This window comes from Abramis brama (assembly GCF_963993115.1).
Source record: "Abramis brama genome assembly, chromosome: 10".
NCBI classification, from domain to species: domain Eukaryota; kingdom Metazoa; phylum Chordata; class Actinopteri; order Cypriniformes; family Leuciscidae; genus Abramis; species Abramis brama.
In genome coordinates, this window is record NC_139972.1 from 415,001 (window position 1) to 427,500 (window position 12,500).

At 43.5% G+C, this 12,500-nt stretch overlaps 2 protein-coding genes across 5 annotated transcripts in view; one reads left to right on the forward strand and one right to left on the reverse strand.

Annotated features, from left to right (window-relative positions):
* Positions 1-464, reverse strand: part of sik3 (SIK family kinase 3) — a 62,350-nt gene extending 61,886 nt beyond the window's left edge. The window contains exon 1 of one of the 3 annotated variants that reach the window (XM_084126138.1): positions 168-464. In XM_084126138.1, coding sequence (XP_083982264.1) covers positions 168-404 — 237 coding nt within the window. In that variant the 5' untranslated portion in view covers positions 405-464. The remainder of the gene's footprint in view (positions 1-167) is intronic. The other 2 variants (XM_084126139.1, XM_084126141.1) reach the window with 2 other exon arrangements.
* Positions 465-2,258: 1,794 nt separating this feature from the next.
* Positions 2,259-12,500, forward strand: part of sidt2 (SID1 transmembrane family, member 2) — a 29,531-nt gene continuing 19,289 nt past the window's right edge. The window contains exons 1-12 of one of the 2 annotated variants that reach the window (XM_084126116.1): positions 2,266-2,427; positions 3,480-3,684; positions 3,851-3,972; positions 5,693-5,857; positions 6,873-6,918; positions 7,344-7,445; positions 7,547-7,630; positions 7,853-7,952; positions 8,039-8,104; positions 8,191-8,284; positions 11,408-11,463; positions 11,593-11,604. In XM_084126116.1, the coding sequence (XP_083982242.1) occupies positions 3,505-3,684; positions 3,851-3,972; positions 5,693-5,857; positions 6,873-6,918; positions 7,344-7,445; positions 7,547-7,630; positions 7,853-7,952; positions 8,039-8,104; positions 8,191-8,284; positions 11,408-11,463; positions 11,593-11,604 (1,027 nt within the window). In that variant the 5' untranslated portion in view covers positions 2,266-2,427; positions 3,480-3,504. Of the gene's footprint in view, positions 2,428-3,479; positions 3,685-3,850; positions 3,973-5,692; positions 5,858-6,872; positions 6,919-7,343; positions 7,446-7,546; positions 7,631-7,852; positions 7,953-8,038; positions 8,105-8,190; positions 8,285-11,407; positions 11,464-11,592; positions 11,605-12,500 lie in introns of both variants that reach the window. The other variant, XM_084126117.1, reaches the window with a different exon arrangement.

Consider the following 12,500-nt stretch of genomic DNA (forward strand, 5'->3'; position numbering starts at 1 on the left):
TCGCAACACACAAACACACACACACACACAATTTTCACAGACGCGCGCACGGGCGCGAGCGCAGGCCGCATCTCTCTCTGTGTGTGTGTGTTCGGTGTCTCCGCTGGCCAGCGCGTGCGTCAGTGCGTGTATCGCGCCGCATCTTAAAGCGTTAACGCGTCCCTCACCTTTGCTTTGGTGATCATGTGCGTGGCGAGTTTGACCACAGCGAAGTTGCCCTTCCCGATGGTGCGCTCCATCTCGTAGTACCCGACGCGCACGGGGGGCGGGCGACTGACGCTCGCGTTCGGGTGGTGTATGGGGGCGTTGGGCTGCGCTCGCTCGCGGCTCGGGTTGGGGTGCGGGTTCTGGTTCGGGTTGGAGTTCGGGAGCCCGGCGGCGGGCCCGCTCGACACGGCCGCCATCTTCTGCCCTCTCTCTGCGGGAACAACAAGCGAGGACGCGCAGCGCGCTCCCCGGGACACGCCCCCGCCGTGCGTCACGACGCGAGCTCCGCCCCTTTCCGCAGCGCGCTCTCATGGATGTCGCCGTGGCAACCGATAGCGTAACAATGACTTCATTGCCCGCGCGAGCGCATGTCTCGGTCGCCTTGGCGACGGAACGTGTGCGCGCATGCGCGTGTGTGTTTGGTTTATTATATTCCTCAGATCTCTCGCTGTCTAATGCTCGAATGCGCTGAGGAAACTATTGCCATGACAACAAGAAGTTCCCTGCATATACGTCCCCCCCCCCTCCCAACCGGAAACGCGCTCGGAGACAGGAATGTGGGAACCGTGAATGCGCAACTCCTCATGCACGAGCCTCAGAGCATGCGCATCTATCTATCTATCTATCTATCTATCTATTATTAGTTGTTTAATATGGTATGGTATATTTGCATAGTAGCCTATAGATGCTCAAGCCATTATTATAATTAACTTTGATGATCTCAGTTGTGTTTTAAAATGACCTCACAGTTTTTTAACATTATGTTACATATCAAATGTAAATTCATGTCCCTGTTACACGCAATATTGTCGCATTTTCCTGATTAAATAAACAATACAAAAAAGGAGACCCAATACAATTCTATTTTGTATATTTACGCTATGTAATTAATGCTCTATTTATTAATACCATCAAGTTAGTGTTTTTTTTTTTTGCATTGAAAAAATGCACCCCCCCCCCACCACCACACACACACACACACACACGCACACACTAACCCCAGCGCTTGAGAGGGTCTGTTGACACTCGAGGCAAGCGTCCCGCTGTAACTTCACCTGCAGGTGTCGCTGTGGGGACAAAAATACACTCTTTAAAAGTAGAGTATGTTTTATAAGCACTGGCTGAAACTCTCTTCACATCCTGATAGCAATCAATAATAGAAGTGGCCAAAATATTGCAAGTCTCAGGACCAGAAAAATGGTTGCTCATGCTTTTAAAAACTAGCTCGCTATTGCTAGCAGCTCTGAAATCGCCTACCCTACCTTTAATGTCACATTTTGTAATATTTGCGTTTTATTTATTTATTTATTTATTATTATTATTGTATTATTTTTATTATTTTCTCGTTTCACAGTGTTTGAGGAGGCGCTGCCTGATAGTTTAATAGCCCTTGATGTATGTATACTGTATGGTATACCGCAGCTCAGGCTGTGCACGTCAGAGTTCATCCAATCAACCGGAAGCATCTCAGAAACATGACGTCTGACTTCCTGCATCTGGGTATCAAAACGTCAGCAAAGAGCAAACCCTCATCTGCAGATACTGGAGGAAACCACAGAGAACACAGCAGTGTGTGTGTGTGTGTGTGTATCTATAGGCGTCTCTCATCACAAAACCAAACATCTTTCTCTCAGCTAACTTCTCAGTTGCAAGGCATTTTACACAAAATATCGCCATAAATATGTTCTGAACATGTCAGAACAGTTACATTTACAGTCAGATTGCAAACATATTATTATGAATGAATTACTATGATTCAAAGCCCAGGTTGTTCTGAAATCAGTGCTTGTTTTAATGTGTTTATAATGTAAGGTCTCACAGATGAGCGTAAACAAACTCCCGTCATGAGCGTCAACGTGACCAGTCACGTGTGTCATTCCGCTCTGCCATTGGCTGAACAGAGGATCCATCCCGACAGCAGCTGTAATTCAATAAAGATTGAATTATGTGTATTATGAACTCGGTAGTTTGTGTAAATAACTGTTTTTTGTGTGTAAAATAATTGTCAACGTGTTCGCGTCTGTGGAGTCGACGTGCGTGTCACGTGACTTGTGCGCGATGACGTCACGTCTGAGCCGTCAGTCAGTATATCAACACAACAGCGCGAGGGCGAGCGCGTCTCAGCCGCATTTACCTCAGTTTTACATCAAACTGTACATTACAGTGAACACTGTTGAAGTGTGTGTTTAAAACACCATCAGGAGCTCAGCGCGAGACACGGTCAGTCTGTACATTCACCTCACAGAAGCCTCTGTCTGTTTGCCTGCTGGCTGCTAGTATTCTTATCCATATGTACTGACTAGATATACATGTGTGTGTTCCTGTCGTGTTATTGATAACATAAATCACTGTTAATTCTTTATAAACTCGCGGACTATCGCGTCACATTGTATTTGTTAACATGTTTACAGTTAATAAACACAGTATTTGTCTACAATTACCTCAGTATTAATGTATTATTGGAGCTGTAAAGTATCCAGTGGAACTAACGATAGTTTCATAGTTGGATGGACGTATAGTGACGTCACTCCTGATCAATGTAAACAGCGTTAAGTATGTAGTACTTTTAGGTGTGTATTATGGATTAAGAGTGAAGTACAGATGAAGTGTGTAGTATAGATGAAGTGTGTAGTATAGATGAAGTATGTAGTATAGATGAAGTGTGTAGTACAGATGAAGTATGTAGTATAGATGAAGTGTGTAGTACAGATGAAGTGTGTAGTACAGATGAAGTGTGTAGTACAGATGAAGTGTGTAGTACAGATGAAGTGTGTAGTATAGATGAAGTGTGTAGTACAGATGAAGTGTGTACAGATGAAGTATACAGTACAGATGAAGTGTGTAGTATAGATGAAGTGTGTGTACAGATGAAGTGTGTAGTATAGATGAAGTGTGTGTACAGATGAAGTGTGCAGTATAGATGAAGTGTGTAGTATAGATGAAATGTGTAGTATAGATGAAGTATGTAGTACAGATGAAGTGTGTGTACAGATGAAGTGTGCAGTATAGATGAAGTGTGTAGTATAGATGAAATGTGTAGTATAGATGAAGTATGTAGTACAGATGAAGTGTGTGTACAGATGAAGTGTGTAGTATAGATGAAGTGTGTAGTATAGATGAAGTGTGTAGTATAGATGAAGTGTGCAGTATAGATGAAGTGTGTACAGATGAAGTGTGTACAGATGAAGTGTGTAGTATAGATGAAGTACAGGTGAAGTATGTAGTACAGATGAAGTATGCTAACTCTGATTGTGTTGTGGTTCTGGCTCCAGATCGCAGGCTGATGCCGGATCCAGCATGCTGGGGTTCTGCTGGGTTTCGGGATGGCTGGTCCTGATGCTGGGGTTCTGGAGTCCAGTGAGCGGAACGAACGTGGTCATCCAGAGAGACGCTCAGTTCGACGTGACGTACGACGACATGGTCACCAGCGACAACCAGACCATCTACTCCTACAACCACACCGTGTCCAGGAACAAGGCAGGGTCCATCAGAACCGACGCCGCTCCACTGCAGAGTGAGGCGGCCTATGATAACACCTCTCTCTCTCTCTCTCTCTCTCTCTCTCTCTCTCTCTCTCTCTCTCTCTCTCTCTCTCTCTCTCTCTCTCTCTCTCTCTCTCTCTCTCTCTCTCTCTCTCTCTCAGACCGAGGGCGTGCGAGTGTCGGTGGAGCTGCTGTCGGAGAGCGCCGTCAGTCCGGTTCTGTTCGTGGTCCGGCAGAAACAGGCGGTTCTGTCCTTTCAGGTTCCACTCATCCTCAGAGGCCTGTGAGTACAGCCGTTGCCTAGCAACTAGGGGTGGGAATCTTTTACCATCTCACGATTCGATTCGATTCCGATTCTTGAGGCCACGATTCGATTCAAAATCGATTTTCGATTCAAAAAGATTTTCGATTCAAAACAATTCGATTTTATTCATAATGATTTCTAATCAGGTTTCTGATCATGATCTACTCTCATCTGCTTTGCAATACAGAATGACAAACGGAGACATTAAAGTGTCTTTTTCACATTTATTAAGTTCAATTCTCAGGGAAGTGCCTTTTATCAAAAACATTGAAAAAATATTTTTACTTGGTACTTTTAAAGCAAAGTATTTATGATGACCCATAACGAACTTACTTCCAATACTTCCTATATTAATTGTATTAATAAAACAAATGGAAGTGATTTGGCAAGTCAACTGTAAGGTTACATTTGCCAGCATATGTCCCAACATTGCTGAGAACCAACAGGAAAATAAATGTGTGCCTGTACTAGCAGCATACTTGTAGTAAATTAATACAAACTTCAGCATATTCTGAATCTCTAGCATTTAATAATAGACTTCTAACCAACATCCTCTTGTTATTTCCAATGAGCAATATAATCCTTCAGACAAAAAAAAACATTTTGCTGTAGCAAATTCACAAACAGTTTTCGTTCAAAAATATAGAATTATGTACCAGAAGCTATCATAACGTATAATGCTTGTGGACTTATGCATATTCTGAATAATTAGTAACATACAAAGTCGCTCTTGACTTATACACAACTAAATAATAAAGAGTTATGACTTGAAATGTTTGCTGTATACCACAATCAAAAATAGCAAAGAAAGTGAATGAACATCTGCAGAGAGTAACTTACAGTCAAAATGTAACTTTTTGTGACTGGCATTGCACATATTGCATACAGATCAGATCAGTTTACACAGCATATTGATGTGAAAACTAAACAATACAGAAATTAGCTCTCATACAAAAAAATACTAAATAGATCACAATGAAATTGCAAATGTTCCATACGTTAGCTTTTAACGAAGACATTCTCTGGTGCCGTTCGGATTTGGCGCTCAGCCATCATGCGTCTGTTATGTGCGCGTCTCTGTTATGTGCGCGTCTCTGTTATGTGCGCGTCTCTGTTATGTGCGCGTCTCTGTTATGTGCACGCCACAGACTGTCCGCGCACTGCACGTCCGCTTCAGAGTTCCGCCTTTTGCGTTCCTTCAATGTTACGTTATTAGATTTTTTTTTTTTTTTTTTAGAAAATCGATTTTTGACATTTGTGAATCGATTCAGAATCGTCCACGTCCCGAATCGCGATTCATCTAAGAATCGATTTTTTTCCCCACCCCTACTAGCAACACACCATCCCATAATACAGATCCAGTGGCCTTCACCTGAGCGGCGTGACCCGTTGTGAAATCAGCTAGTGGAACTAGTGTGTGTTATTACTGTGAACATTAGAGTATATTCTGTGAGCATCTCAACATGACTTTATCTCAGCTTGATTTACCTCATTGGAGTCGAGTGTGTTCTAACTCAAGCCCAACCCTAACCCTCATGACTCGTGTGTGTGTGTGACTCTCGACTCGTGTGTGTGATGTGGACTCTGATATGATGATACGAGCGTTCATGTGCGAACTTTGAGCTTTCAGTTCCTCATGAGCTTCTGTTTTACTGAAGCAGTAAACTGACTGTGTGTGTGTGTGTGTGTGTGTGCGCAGGTATCAGAGGAAGTACCAGTACACACAGGTGGGCCGGACGCTGTGCCAGCCGCCCACTAAAGCCGTGGCAGAGACTCAGTTCTTCTACGTGGACGTGTCGACGCTCTCCGGCGCCGGGATCCACTATCAGCTGAGGGTCAGCCGCGTCGACAGCTTCACACTGCAGTGAGTCACACACACTCACACACACACTCACTGGAACACACTCATCGACCAATCACAACCACCCCGGATCAGAGTTCAGCGCATCACACTCGTGTCACCGCCGGACACTGGAGCATGGACGTCACTAATGCTGAGAGGCTCAGACACACAGCTATTAATTACACATGTTCTGATAAGGTTTATTAGTGCAGAGTCTAATCAAGAGAACAGAATCATCACTTCCTGGTGCACAATATCAGTCATAAACTGTAGGTTTCTGCACTCGTTCTCTTCCTCTCATCATAAACGAGTGTGTCTCGAGCGTCAGGCGAAACACAGTAAACGCTGTCGTGTTCTCTGGCGTTCGGATGCTGGTGTTCGGGAACACACTCGTGTGTGTGAGACGCTTCTGGAGGAGTTACACCACATCATCCTGATCACAGACTTCAGAAACACCAAACCAGCATTAGAGACGCTGCGACGCCATTGGCTACTCCAGTTATCCAATCACAGCCTTCGCTGAGCCACACATCAAGGGATTTCCAGTCTTTATTACCGGATGAAGCAATGATTAGAGATGCACTGATACGAACATTTTGGCCGATACCAATAATTCTTTATATTTGAAAGCCGATAACCGACATATTAGCCAATAAATCTAAATTTACATTTTTATATAATTTTTTAGAGCCTGATTACAAAACTAAAAGTCTCACAATTAAAAATCCACGTCGCAAACACACAATTATGAAGAGGTTCTCATGATCATTTAATGTAGCCGATATGACACACATGTTGCACTGAACTGTACAGTGTGAATCTGAAGCGTCTCAGCTGAAGGAAGTAATGCATTATTCATCGCTTTAATATATGTGATATCCCAAGATATATGCAGACACTGGTGTTGTGACGGCCTGAAGCTCACACACATCAGTGAAGCTCACACACTGCCTCAGATCCAGAGACGAGTGCCCGAGGTGTCCTCCTCCTCCTCCTCCTCAGGAAGATCATGCTGTGTCTTTCTCTTTCTCCACAGGACAGACAAGAAGTTCAGCTTCAACGCCACGCCGTCCCAACCTCAGGTGCACACACTCACTTCACTAGAGAAGGGATTCAGTGAGCTGATCTCAGTGTGTGTGAGAGTGTGTGTGTGAGAGTGTGTGTGTGTGAGTGTGTGTGTGTGAGAGAGAGCAAACAGGTGTGTGTTTGACATCCTGCTCCTGTAGGATCTGTTTAACACAGCGAGAGTTCACACAGCAGTCACTGCCCTTTTCAACATTGCATTGTACAAGAAATCTTCTTTTGTGTTCCTCCTTCCTAAAGAAAGTCATACCGGTTTGGAACAACACTAGGGACATTAAATGATGACATCATTTCCTGTTTGGAAATGTAATGAGAGGATAGTTAAACTATGGTTGAGTGTAATGGCAGAGTTTGCTGTCAGTGCAGATCTGCTTTAGGACTGGTTTGATGAACAGTGTGTGTGTGTGTGTGTGTGTGTGTGCAGTTCTTCAAGTATGTGTTTCCTGACGGTGTGGACACAGTGATCGTGAAGGTGAACTCGCAGAAGAACTTTCCCTGCTCCGTCATGTCCATACAGGACATCCTGGTGAGACACACACACACACACACACACACACACGCACACAGGTGTCAGAGTTTGTACTCATATGTCTCTCTCTCTCTCTCTCTCTCTCTTGGTCTGTCTAGTGTCCGGTTTATGATCTGGATAATAATGTGGCGTTTATTGGAATGTATCAGACTATGACCACCAGAGCTGCCATCACAGTGCAGGTAACACACACACACACACACACACACACTCACACACACACACACACACACACACACACACACACACACACACACATACATACACACACACACACATACACACACATACACACACACACACACACACACACACACATACATACACACACACTCACTCACACGCACACACTCACACGCACACACACACTCATACACACACACTCTCTCTCTCTGTGTGAGCAGAGGAAGGACTTCCCCAGCAACAGCTTCTATGTGGTGATGGTGGTGAAGACTGAGGACGAGGCGTGTGGAGGACCGCTACGGTTCTACCCGCTCTTACCCGGTCAGTGCTGTTACCCGTTACACTGCAGCGGCCAATCAGAGCCCTCGCTTTACTGACGGTGTGTGTGTGTGTGTGTGTGTCCTCAGACGAGCTGCTGGACCCCGGGAACCGCAGTAAGACTCTGGATGTGATCGTTTCTCCTGCCATTAACTGTGAGCTGCACACTACACGTTCGTTCAGTCGTTCATTCGTTTGTTCGCTTGTTCGTTCGTTCATTGATTGGCTCTGTGTTCTCCAGCCGAGGTGTATGTGATGGGGATGCTCTTCTGTCTGGGGATCTTCCTGTCCTTCTACCTGCTCACGTTCCTCGTGGCCTGTGTGGAGAACAAGAGGTACGACACACAAGATTCTGTGGTCAAGCACAACACAACAGTGTTGATTCAGTTCAGTTCAAGACAACAGTGTTGACTCAGTTCAGTTCAAGACAACAGTGTTGATTCAGTTCAGTTCAAGACATCAGTGTTGATTCAGTTCAGTTCAAGACATCAGTGTTGATTCAGTTCAGTTCAAGACACCAGTGTTGACTCAGTTCAGTTCAAGACACCAGTGTTGATTCAGTTCAGTTCAAGACAACAGTGTTGATTCAGTTCAGTTCAGGACAACAGTGTTGATTCAGTTCAGTTCAAGACAACAGTGTTGACTCAGTTCAGTTCAAGACAACAGTGTTGATTCAGTTCAGTTCAAGACATCAGTGTTGATTCAGTTCAGTTCAAGACATCAGTGTTGATTCAGTTCAGTTCAAGACACCAGTGTTGACTCAGTTCAGTTCAAGACACCAGTGTTGACTCAGTTCAGTTCAAGACAACAGTGTTGATTCAGTTCAGTTCAAGACATCAGTGTTGATTCAGTTCAAGACACCAGTGTTGACTCAGTTCAGTTCAAGACATCAGTGTTGATTCAGTTCAGTTCAAGACACCAGTGTTGACTCAGTTCAGTTCAAGACACCAGTGTTGACTCAGTTCAGTTCAAGACAACAGTGTTGATTCAGTTCAGTTCAAGACATCAGTGTTGATTCAGTTCAGTTCAAGACACCAGTGTTGATTCAGTTCAGTTCAAGACACCAGTGTTGACTCAGTTCAGTTCAAGACACCAGTGTTGATTCAGTTCAGTTCAAGACACCAGTGTTGACTCAGTTCAGTTCAAGACAACAGTGTTGACTCAGTTCAGTTCAAGACAACAGTGTTGATTCAGTTCAGTTCAAGACATCAGTGTTGATTCAGTTCAGTTCAAGACAACAGTGTTGATTCAGTTCAGTTCAAGACAACAGTGTTGATTCAGTTCAGTTCAAGACAACAGTGTTGATTCAGTTCAGTTCAAGACAACAGTGTTGATTCAGTTCAGTTCAGGACAACAGTGTTGATTCAGTTCAGTTCAAGACAACAGTGTTGACTCAGTTCAGTTCAAGACAACAGTGTTGACTCAGTTCAGTTCAAGACAACAGTGTTGATTCAGTTCAGTTCAAGACATCAGTGTTGATTCAGTTCAGTTCAAGACACCAGTGTTGACTCAGTTCAGTTCAAGACAACAGGGTTGATTCAGTTCAGTTCAAGACACCAGGGTTGATTCAGTTCAGTTCAAGACACCAGTGTTGATTCAGTTCAGTTCAAGACACCAGTGTTGATTCAGTTCAGTTCAAGACATCAGTGTTGATTCAGTTCAAGACAACAGTGTTGATTCAGTTCAGTTCAAGACATCAGTGTTGACTCAGTTCAGTTCAAGACAACAGTGTTGATTCAGTTCAAGACAACAGTGTTGATTCAGTTCAGTTCAAGACATCAGTGTTGACTCAGTTCAGTTCAAGACAACAGTGTTGATTCAGTTCAGTTCAAGACGCCAGTGTTGATTCAGTTCAGTTCAAGACACCAGTGTTGATTCAGTTCAGTTCAAGACATCAGTGTTGACTCAGTTCAGTTCAAGACAACAGTGTTGATTCAGTTCAGTTCAAGACATCAGTGTTGATTCAGTTCAGTTCAAGACACCAGTGTTGATTCAGTTCAGTTCAAGACAACAGTGTTGATTCAGTTCAGTTCAAGACACCAGTGTTGATTCAGTTCAGTTCAAGACACCAGTGTTGATTCAGTTCAGTTCAAGACATCAGTGTTGACTCAGTTCAGTTCAAGACAACAGTGTTGATTCAGTTCAGTTCAAGACATCAGTGTTGATTCAGTTCAGTTCAAGACACCAGTGTTGATTCAGTTCAGTTCAAGACATCAGTGTTGACTCAGTTCAGTTCAAGACAACAGTGTTGATTCAGTTCAGTTCAAGACATCAGTGTTGATTCAGTTCAAGACAACAGTGTTGATTCAGTTCAGTTCAAGACATCAGTGTTGACTCAGTTCAGTTCAAGACAACAGTGTTGATTCAGTTCAGTTCAAGACATCAGTGTTGACTCAGTTCAGTTCAAGACAACAGTGTTGATTCAGTTCAGTTCAAGACGCCAGTGTTGATTCAGTTCAGTTCAAGACACCAGTGTTGATTTGGTTCAGTTCAAGACATCAGTGTTGACTCAGTTCAGTTCAAGACAACAGTGTTGATTCAGTTCAGTTCAAGACGCCAGTGTTGATTCAGTTCAGTTCAAGACACCAGGGTTGATTCAGTTCAGTTCAAGACACCAGTGTTGATTCAGTTCAGTTCAAGACACCAGTGTTGATTCAGTTCAGTTCAAGACATCAGTGTTGATTCAGTTCAAGACAACAGTGTTGATTCAGTTCAGTTCAAGACATCAGTGTTGACTCAGTTCAGTTCAAGACAACAGTGTTGATTCAGTTCAAGACAACATTGTTGATTCAGTTCAGTTCAAGACATCAGTGTTGACTCAGTTCAGTTCAAGACAACAGTGTTGATTCAGTTCAGTTCAAGACGCCAGTGTTGATTCAGTTCAGTTCAAGACACCAGTGTTGATTTGGTTCAGTTCAAGACAACAGTGTTGATTTGGTTCAGTTCAAGACATCAGTGTTGATTCAGTTCAAGACAACAGTGTTGATTCAGTTCAGTTCAAGACATCAGTGTTGACTCAGTTCAGTTCAAGACAACAGTGTTGATTCAGTTCAGTTCAAGACATCAGTGTTGATTCAGTTCAAGACAACAGTGTTGATTCAGTTCAGTTCAAGACATCAGTGTTGACTCAGTTCAGTTCAAGACAACAGTGTTGATTCAGTTCAAGACAACAGTGTTGATTCAGTTCAGTTCAAGACATCAGTGTTGACTCAGTTCAGTTCAAGACAACAGTGTTGATTCAGTTCAGTTCAAGACGCCAGTGTTGATTCAGTTCAGTTCAAGACATCAGTGTTGATTCAGTTCAGTTCAAGACAACAGTGTTGATTCAGTTCAGTTCAAGACAACAGTGTTGATTCAGTTCAGTTCAAGACATCAGTGTTGATTCAGTTCAGTTCAGTAACTGAGTCGATGTTCCATTCGTCATCACATGACACTCTGCCAATCACACTCTTCCTCAGGATGAACAGGAAGAGGGAGGGGCTTCTGAACCCTGACGCATCACCTGCAGAGACAGGTAACTGATCACACACCTGTATGAGTTAGCTGGTATTGATTGATTGATCGAGATTAAAGTCTTTAATGAGGCACTTTATTGACATGTTTGTTCTTTTATTCTCTTTTCTGCATATTTGTATACGTTTAGCATCTCTCTTGGGTAAGATCTGTGTGTGTGTGTGTGTGTGTGTGTGCGTGTCTTACTAACACACAAGACTCACTCTCTGGCTCAGAGCTCAATAGGAACTGATGTCTGTGGCGTGTAGAGTAGCTCTGGACGTGATCCTGCAGGAGTGAGTCTGCTGAGTGATCTCGAGATCAGTGTGTGTGTGATATCAGTGATGAAGCAGTGTGTGTGTGTGATATCAGTGATCTCGAGATCAGTGTGTGTGTGATATCAGTGATGAAGCAGTGTGTGTGTGTGATATCAGTGATCTCGAGATCAGTGTGTGTGTGATATCAGTGATCTCGAGATCAGTGTGTGTGTGATATCAGTGATGAAGCAGTGTGTGTGTGTGATATCAGTGATGAAGCAGTGTGTGTGTGTGATATCAGTGATGAAGCAGTGTGTGTGTGTGATATCAGTGATCTCGAGATCAGTGTGTGTGTGATATCAGTGATGAAGCAGTGTGTGTGTGTGATATCAGTGATGAAGCAGTGTGTGTGTGTGATATCAGTGATGAAGCAGTGTGTGTGTGTGATATCAGTGATCTCGAGATCAGTGTGTGTGTGATATCAGTGATGAAGCAGTGTGTGTGTGTGATATCAGTGATGAAGCAGTGTGTGTGTGTGATATCAGTGATCTCGAGATCAGTGTGTGTGTGATATCAGTGATGAAGCAGTGTGTGTGTGTGATATCAGTGATGAAGCAGTGTGTGTGTGTGATATCAGTGATCTCGAGATCAGTGTGTGTGTGTGATATCAGTGATCTCGAGATCAGTGTGTGTGTGTGATATCAGTGATCTCGAGATCAGTGTGTGTGTGTGATATCAGTGATCTCGAGATCAGTGTGTGTGTGATATCAGTGATCTCGAGATCAGTGTGTGTGTGATATCA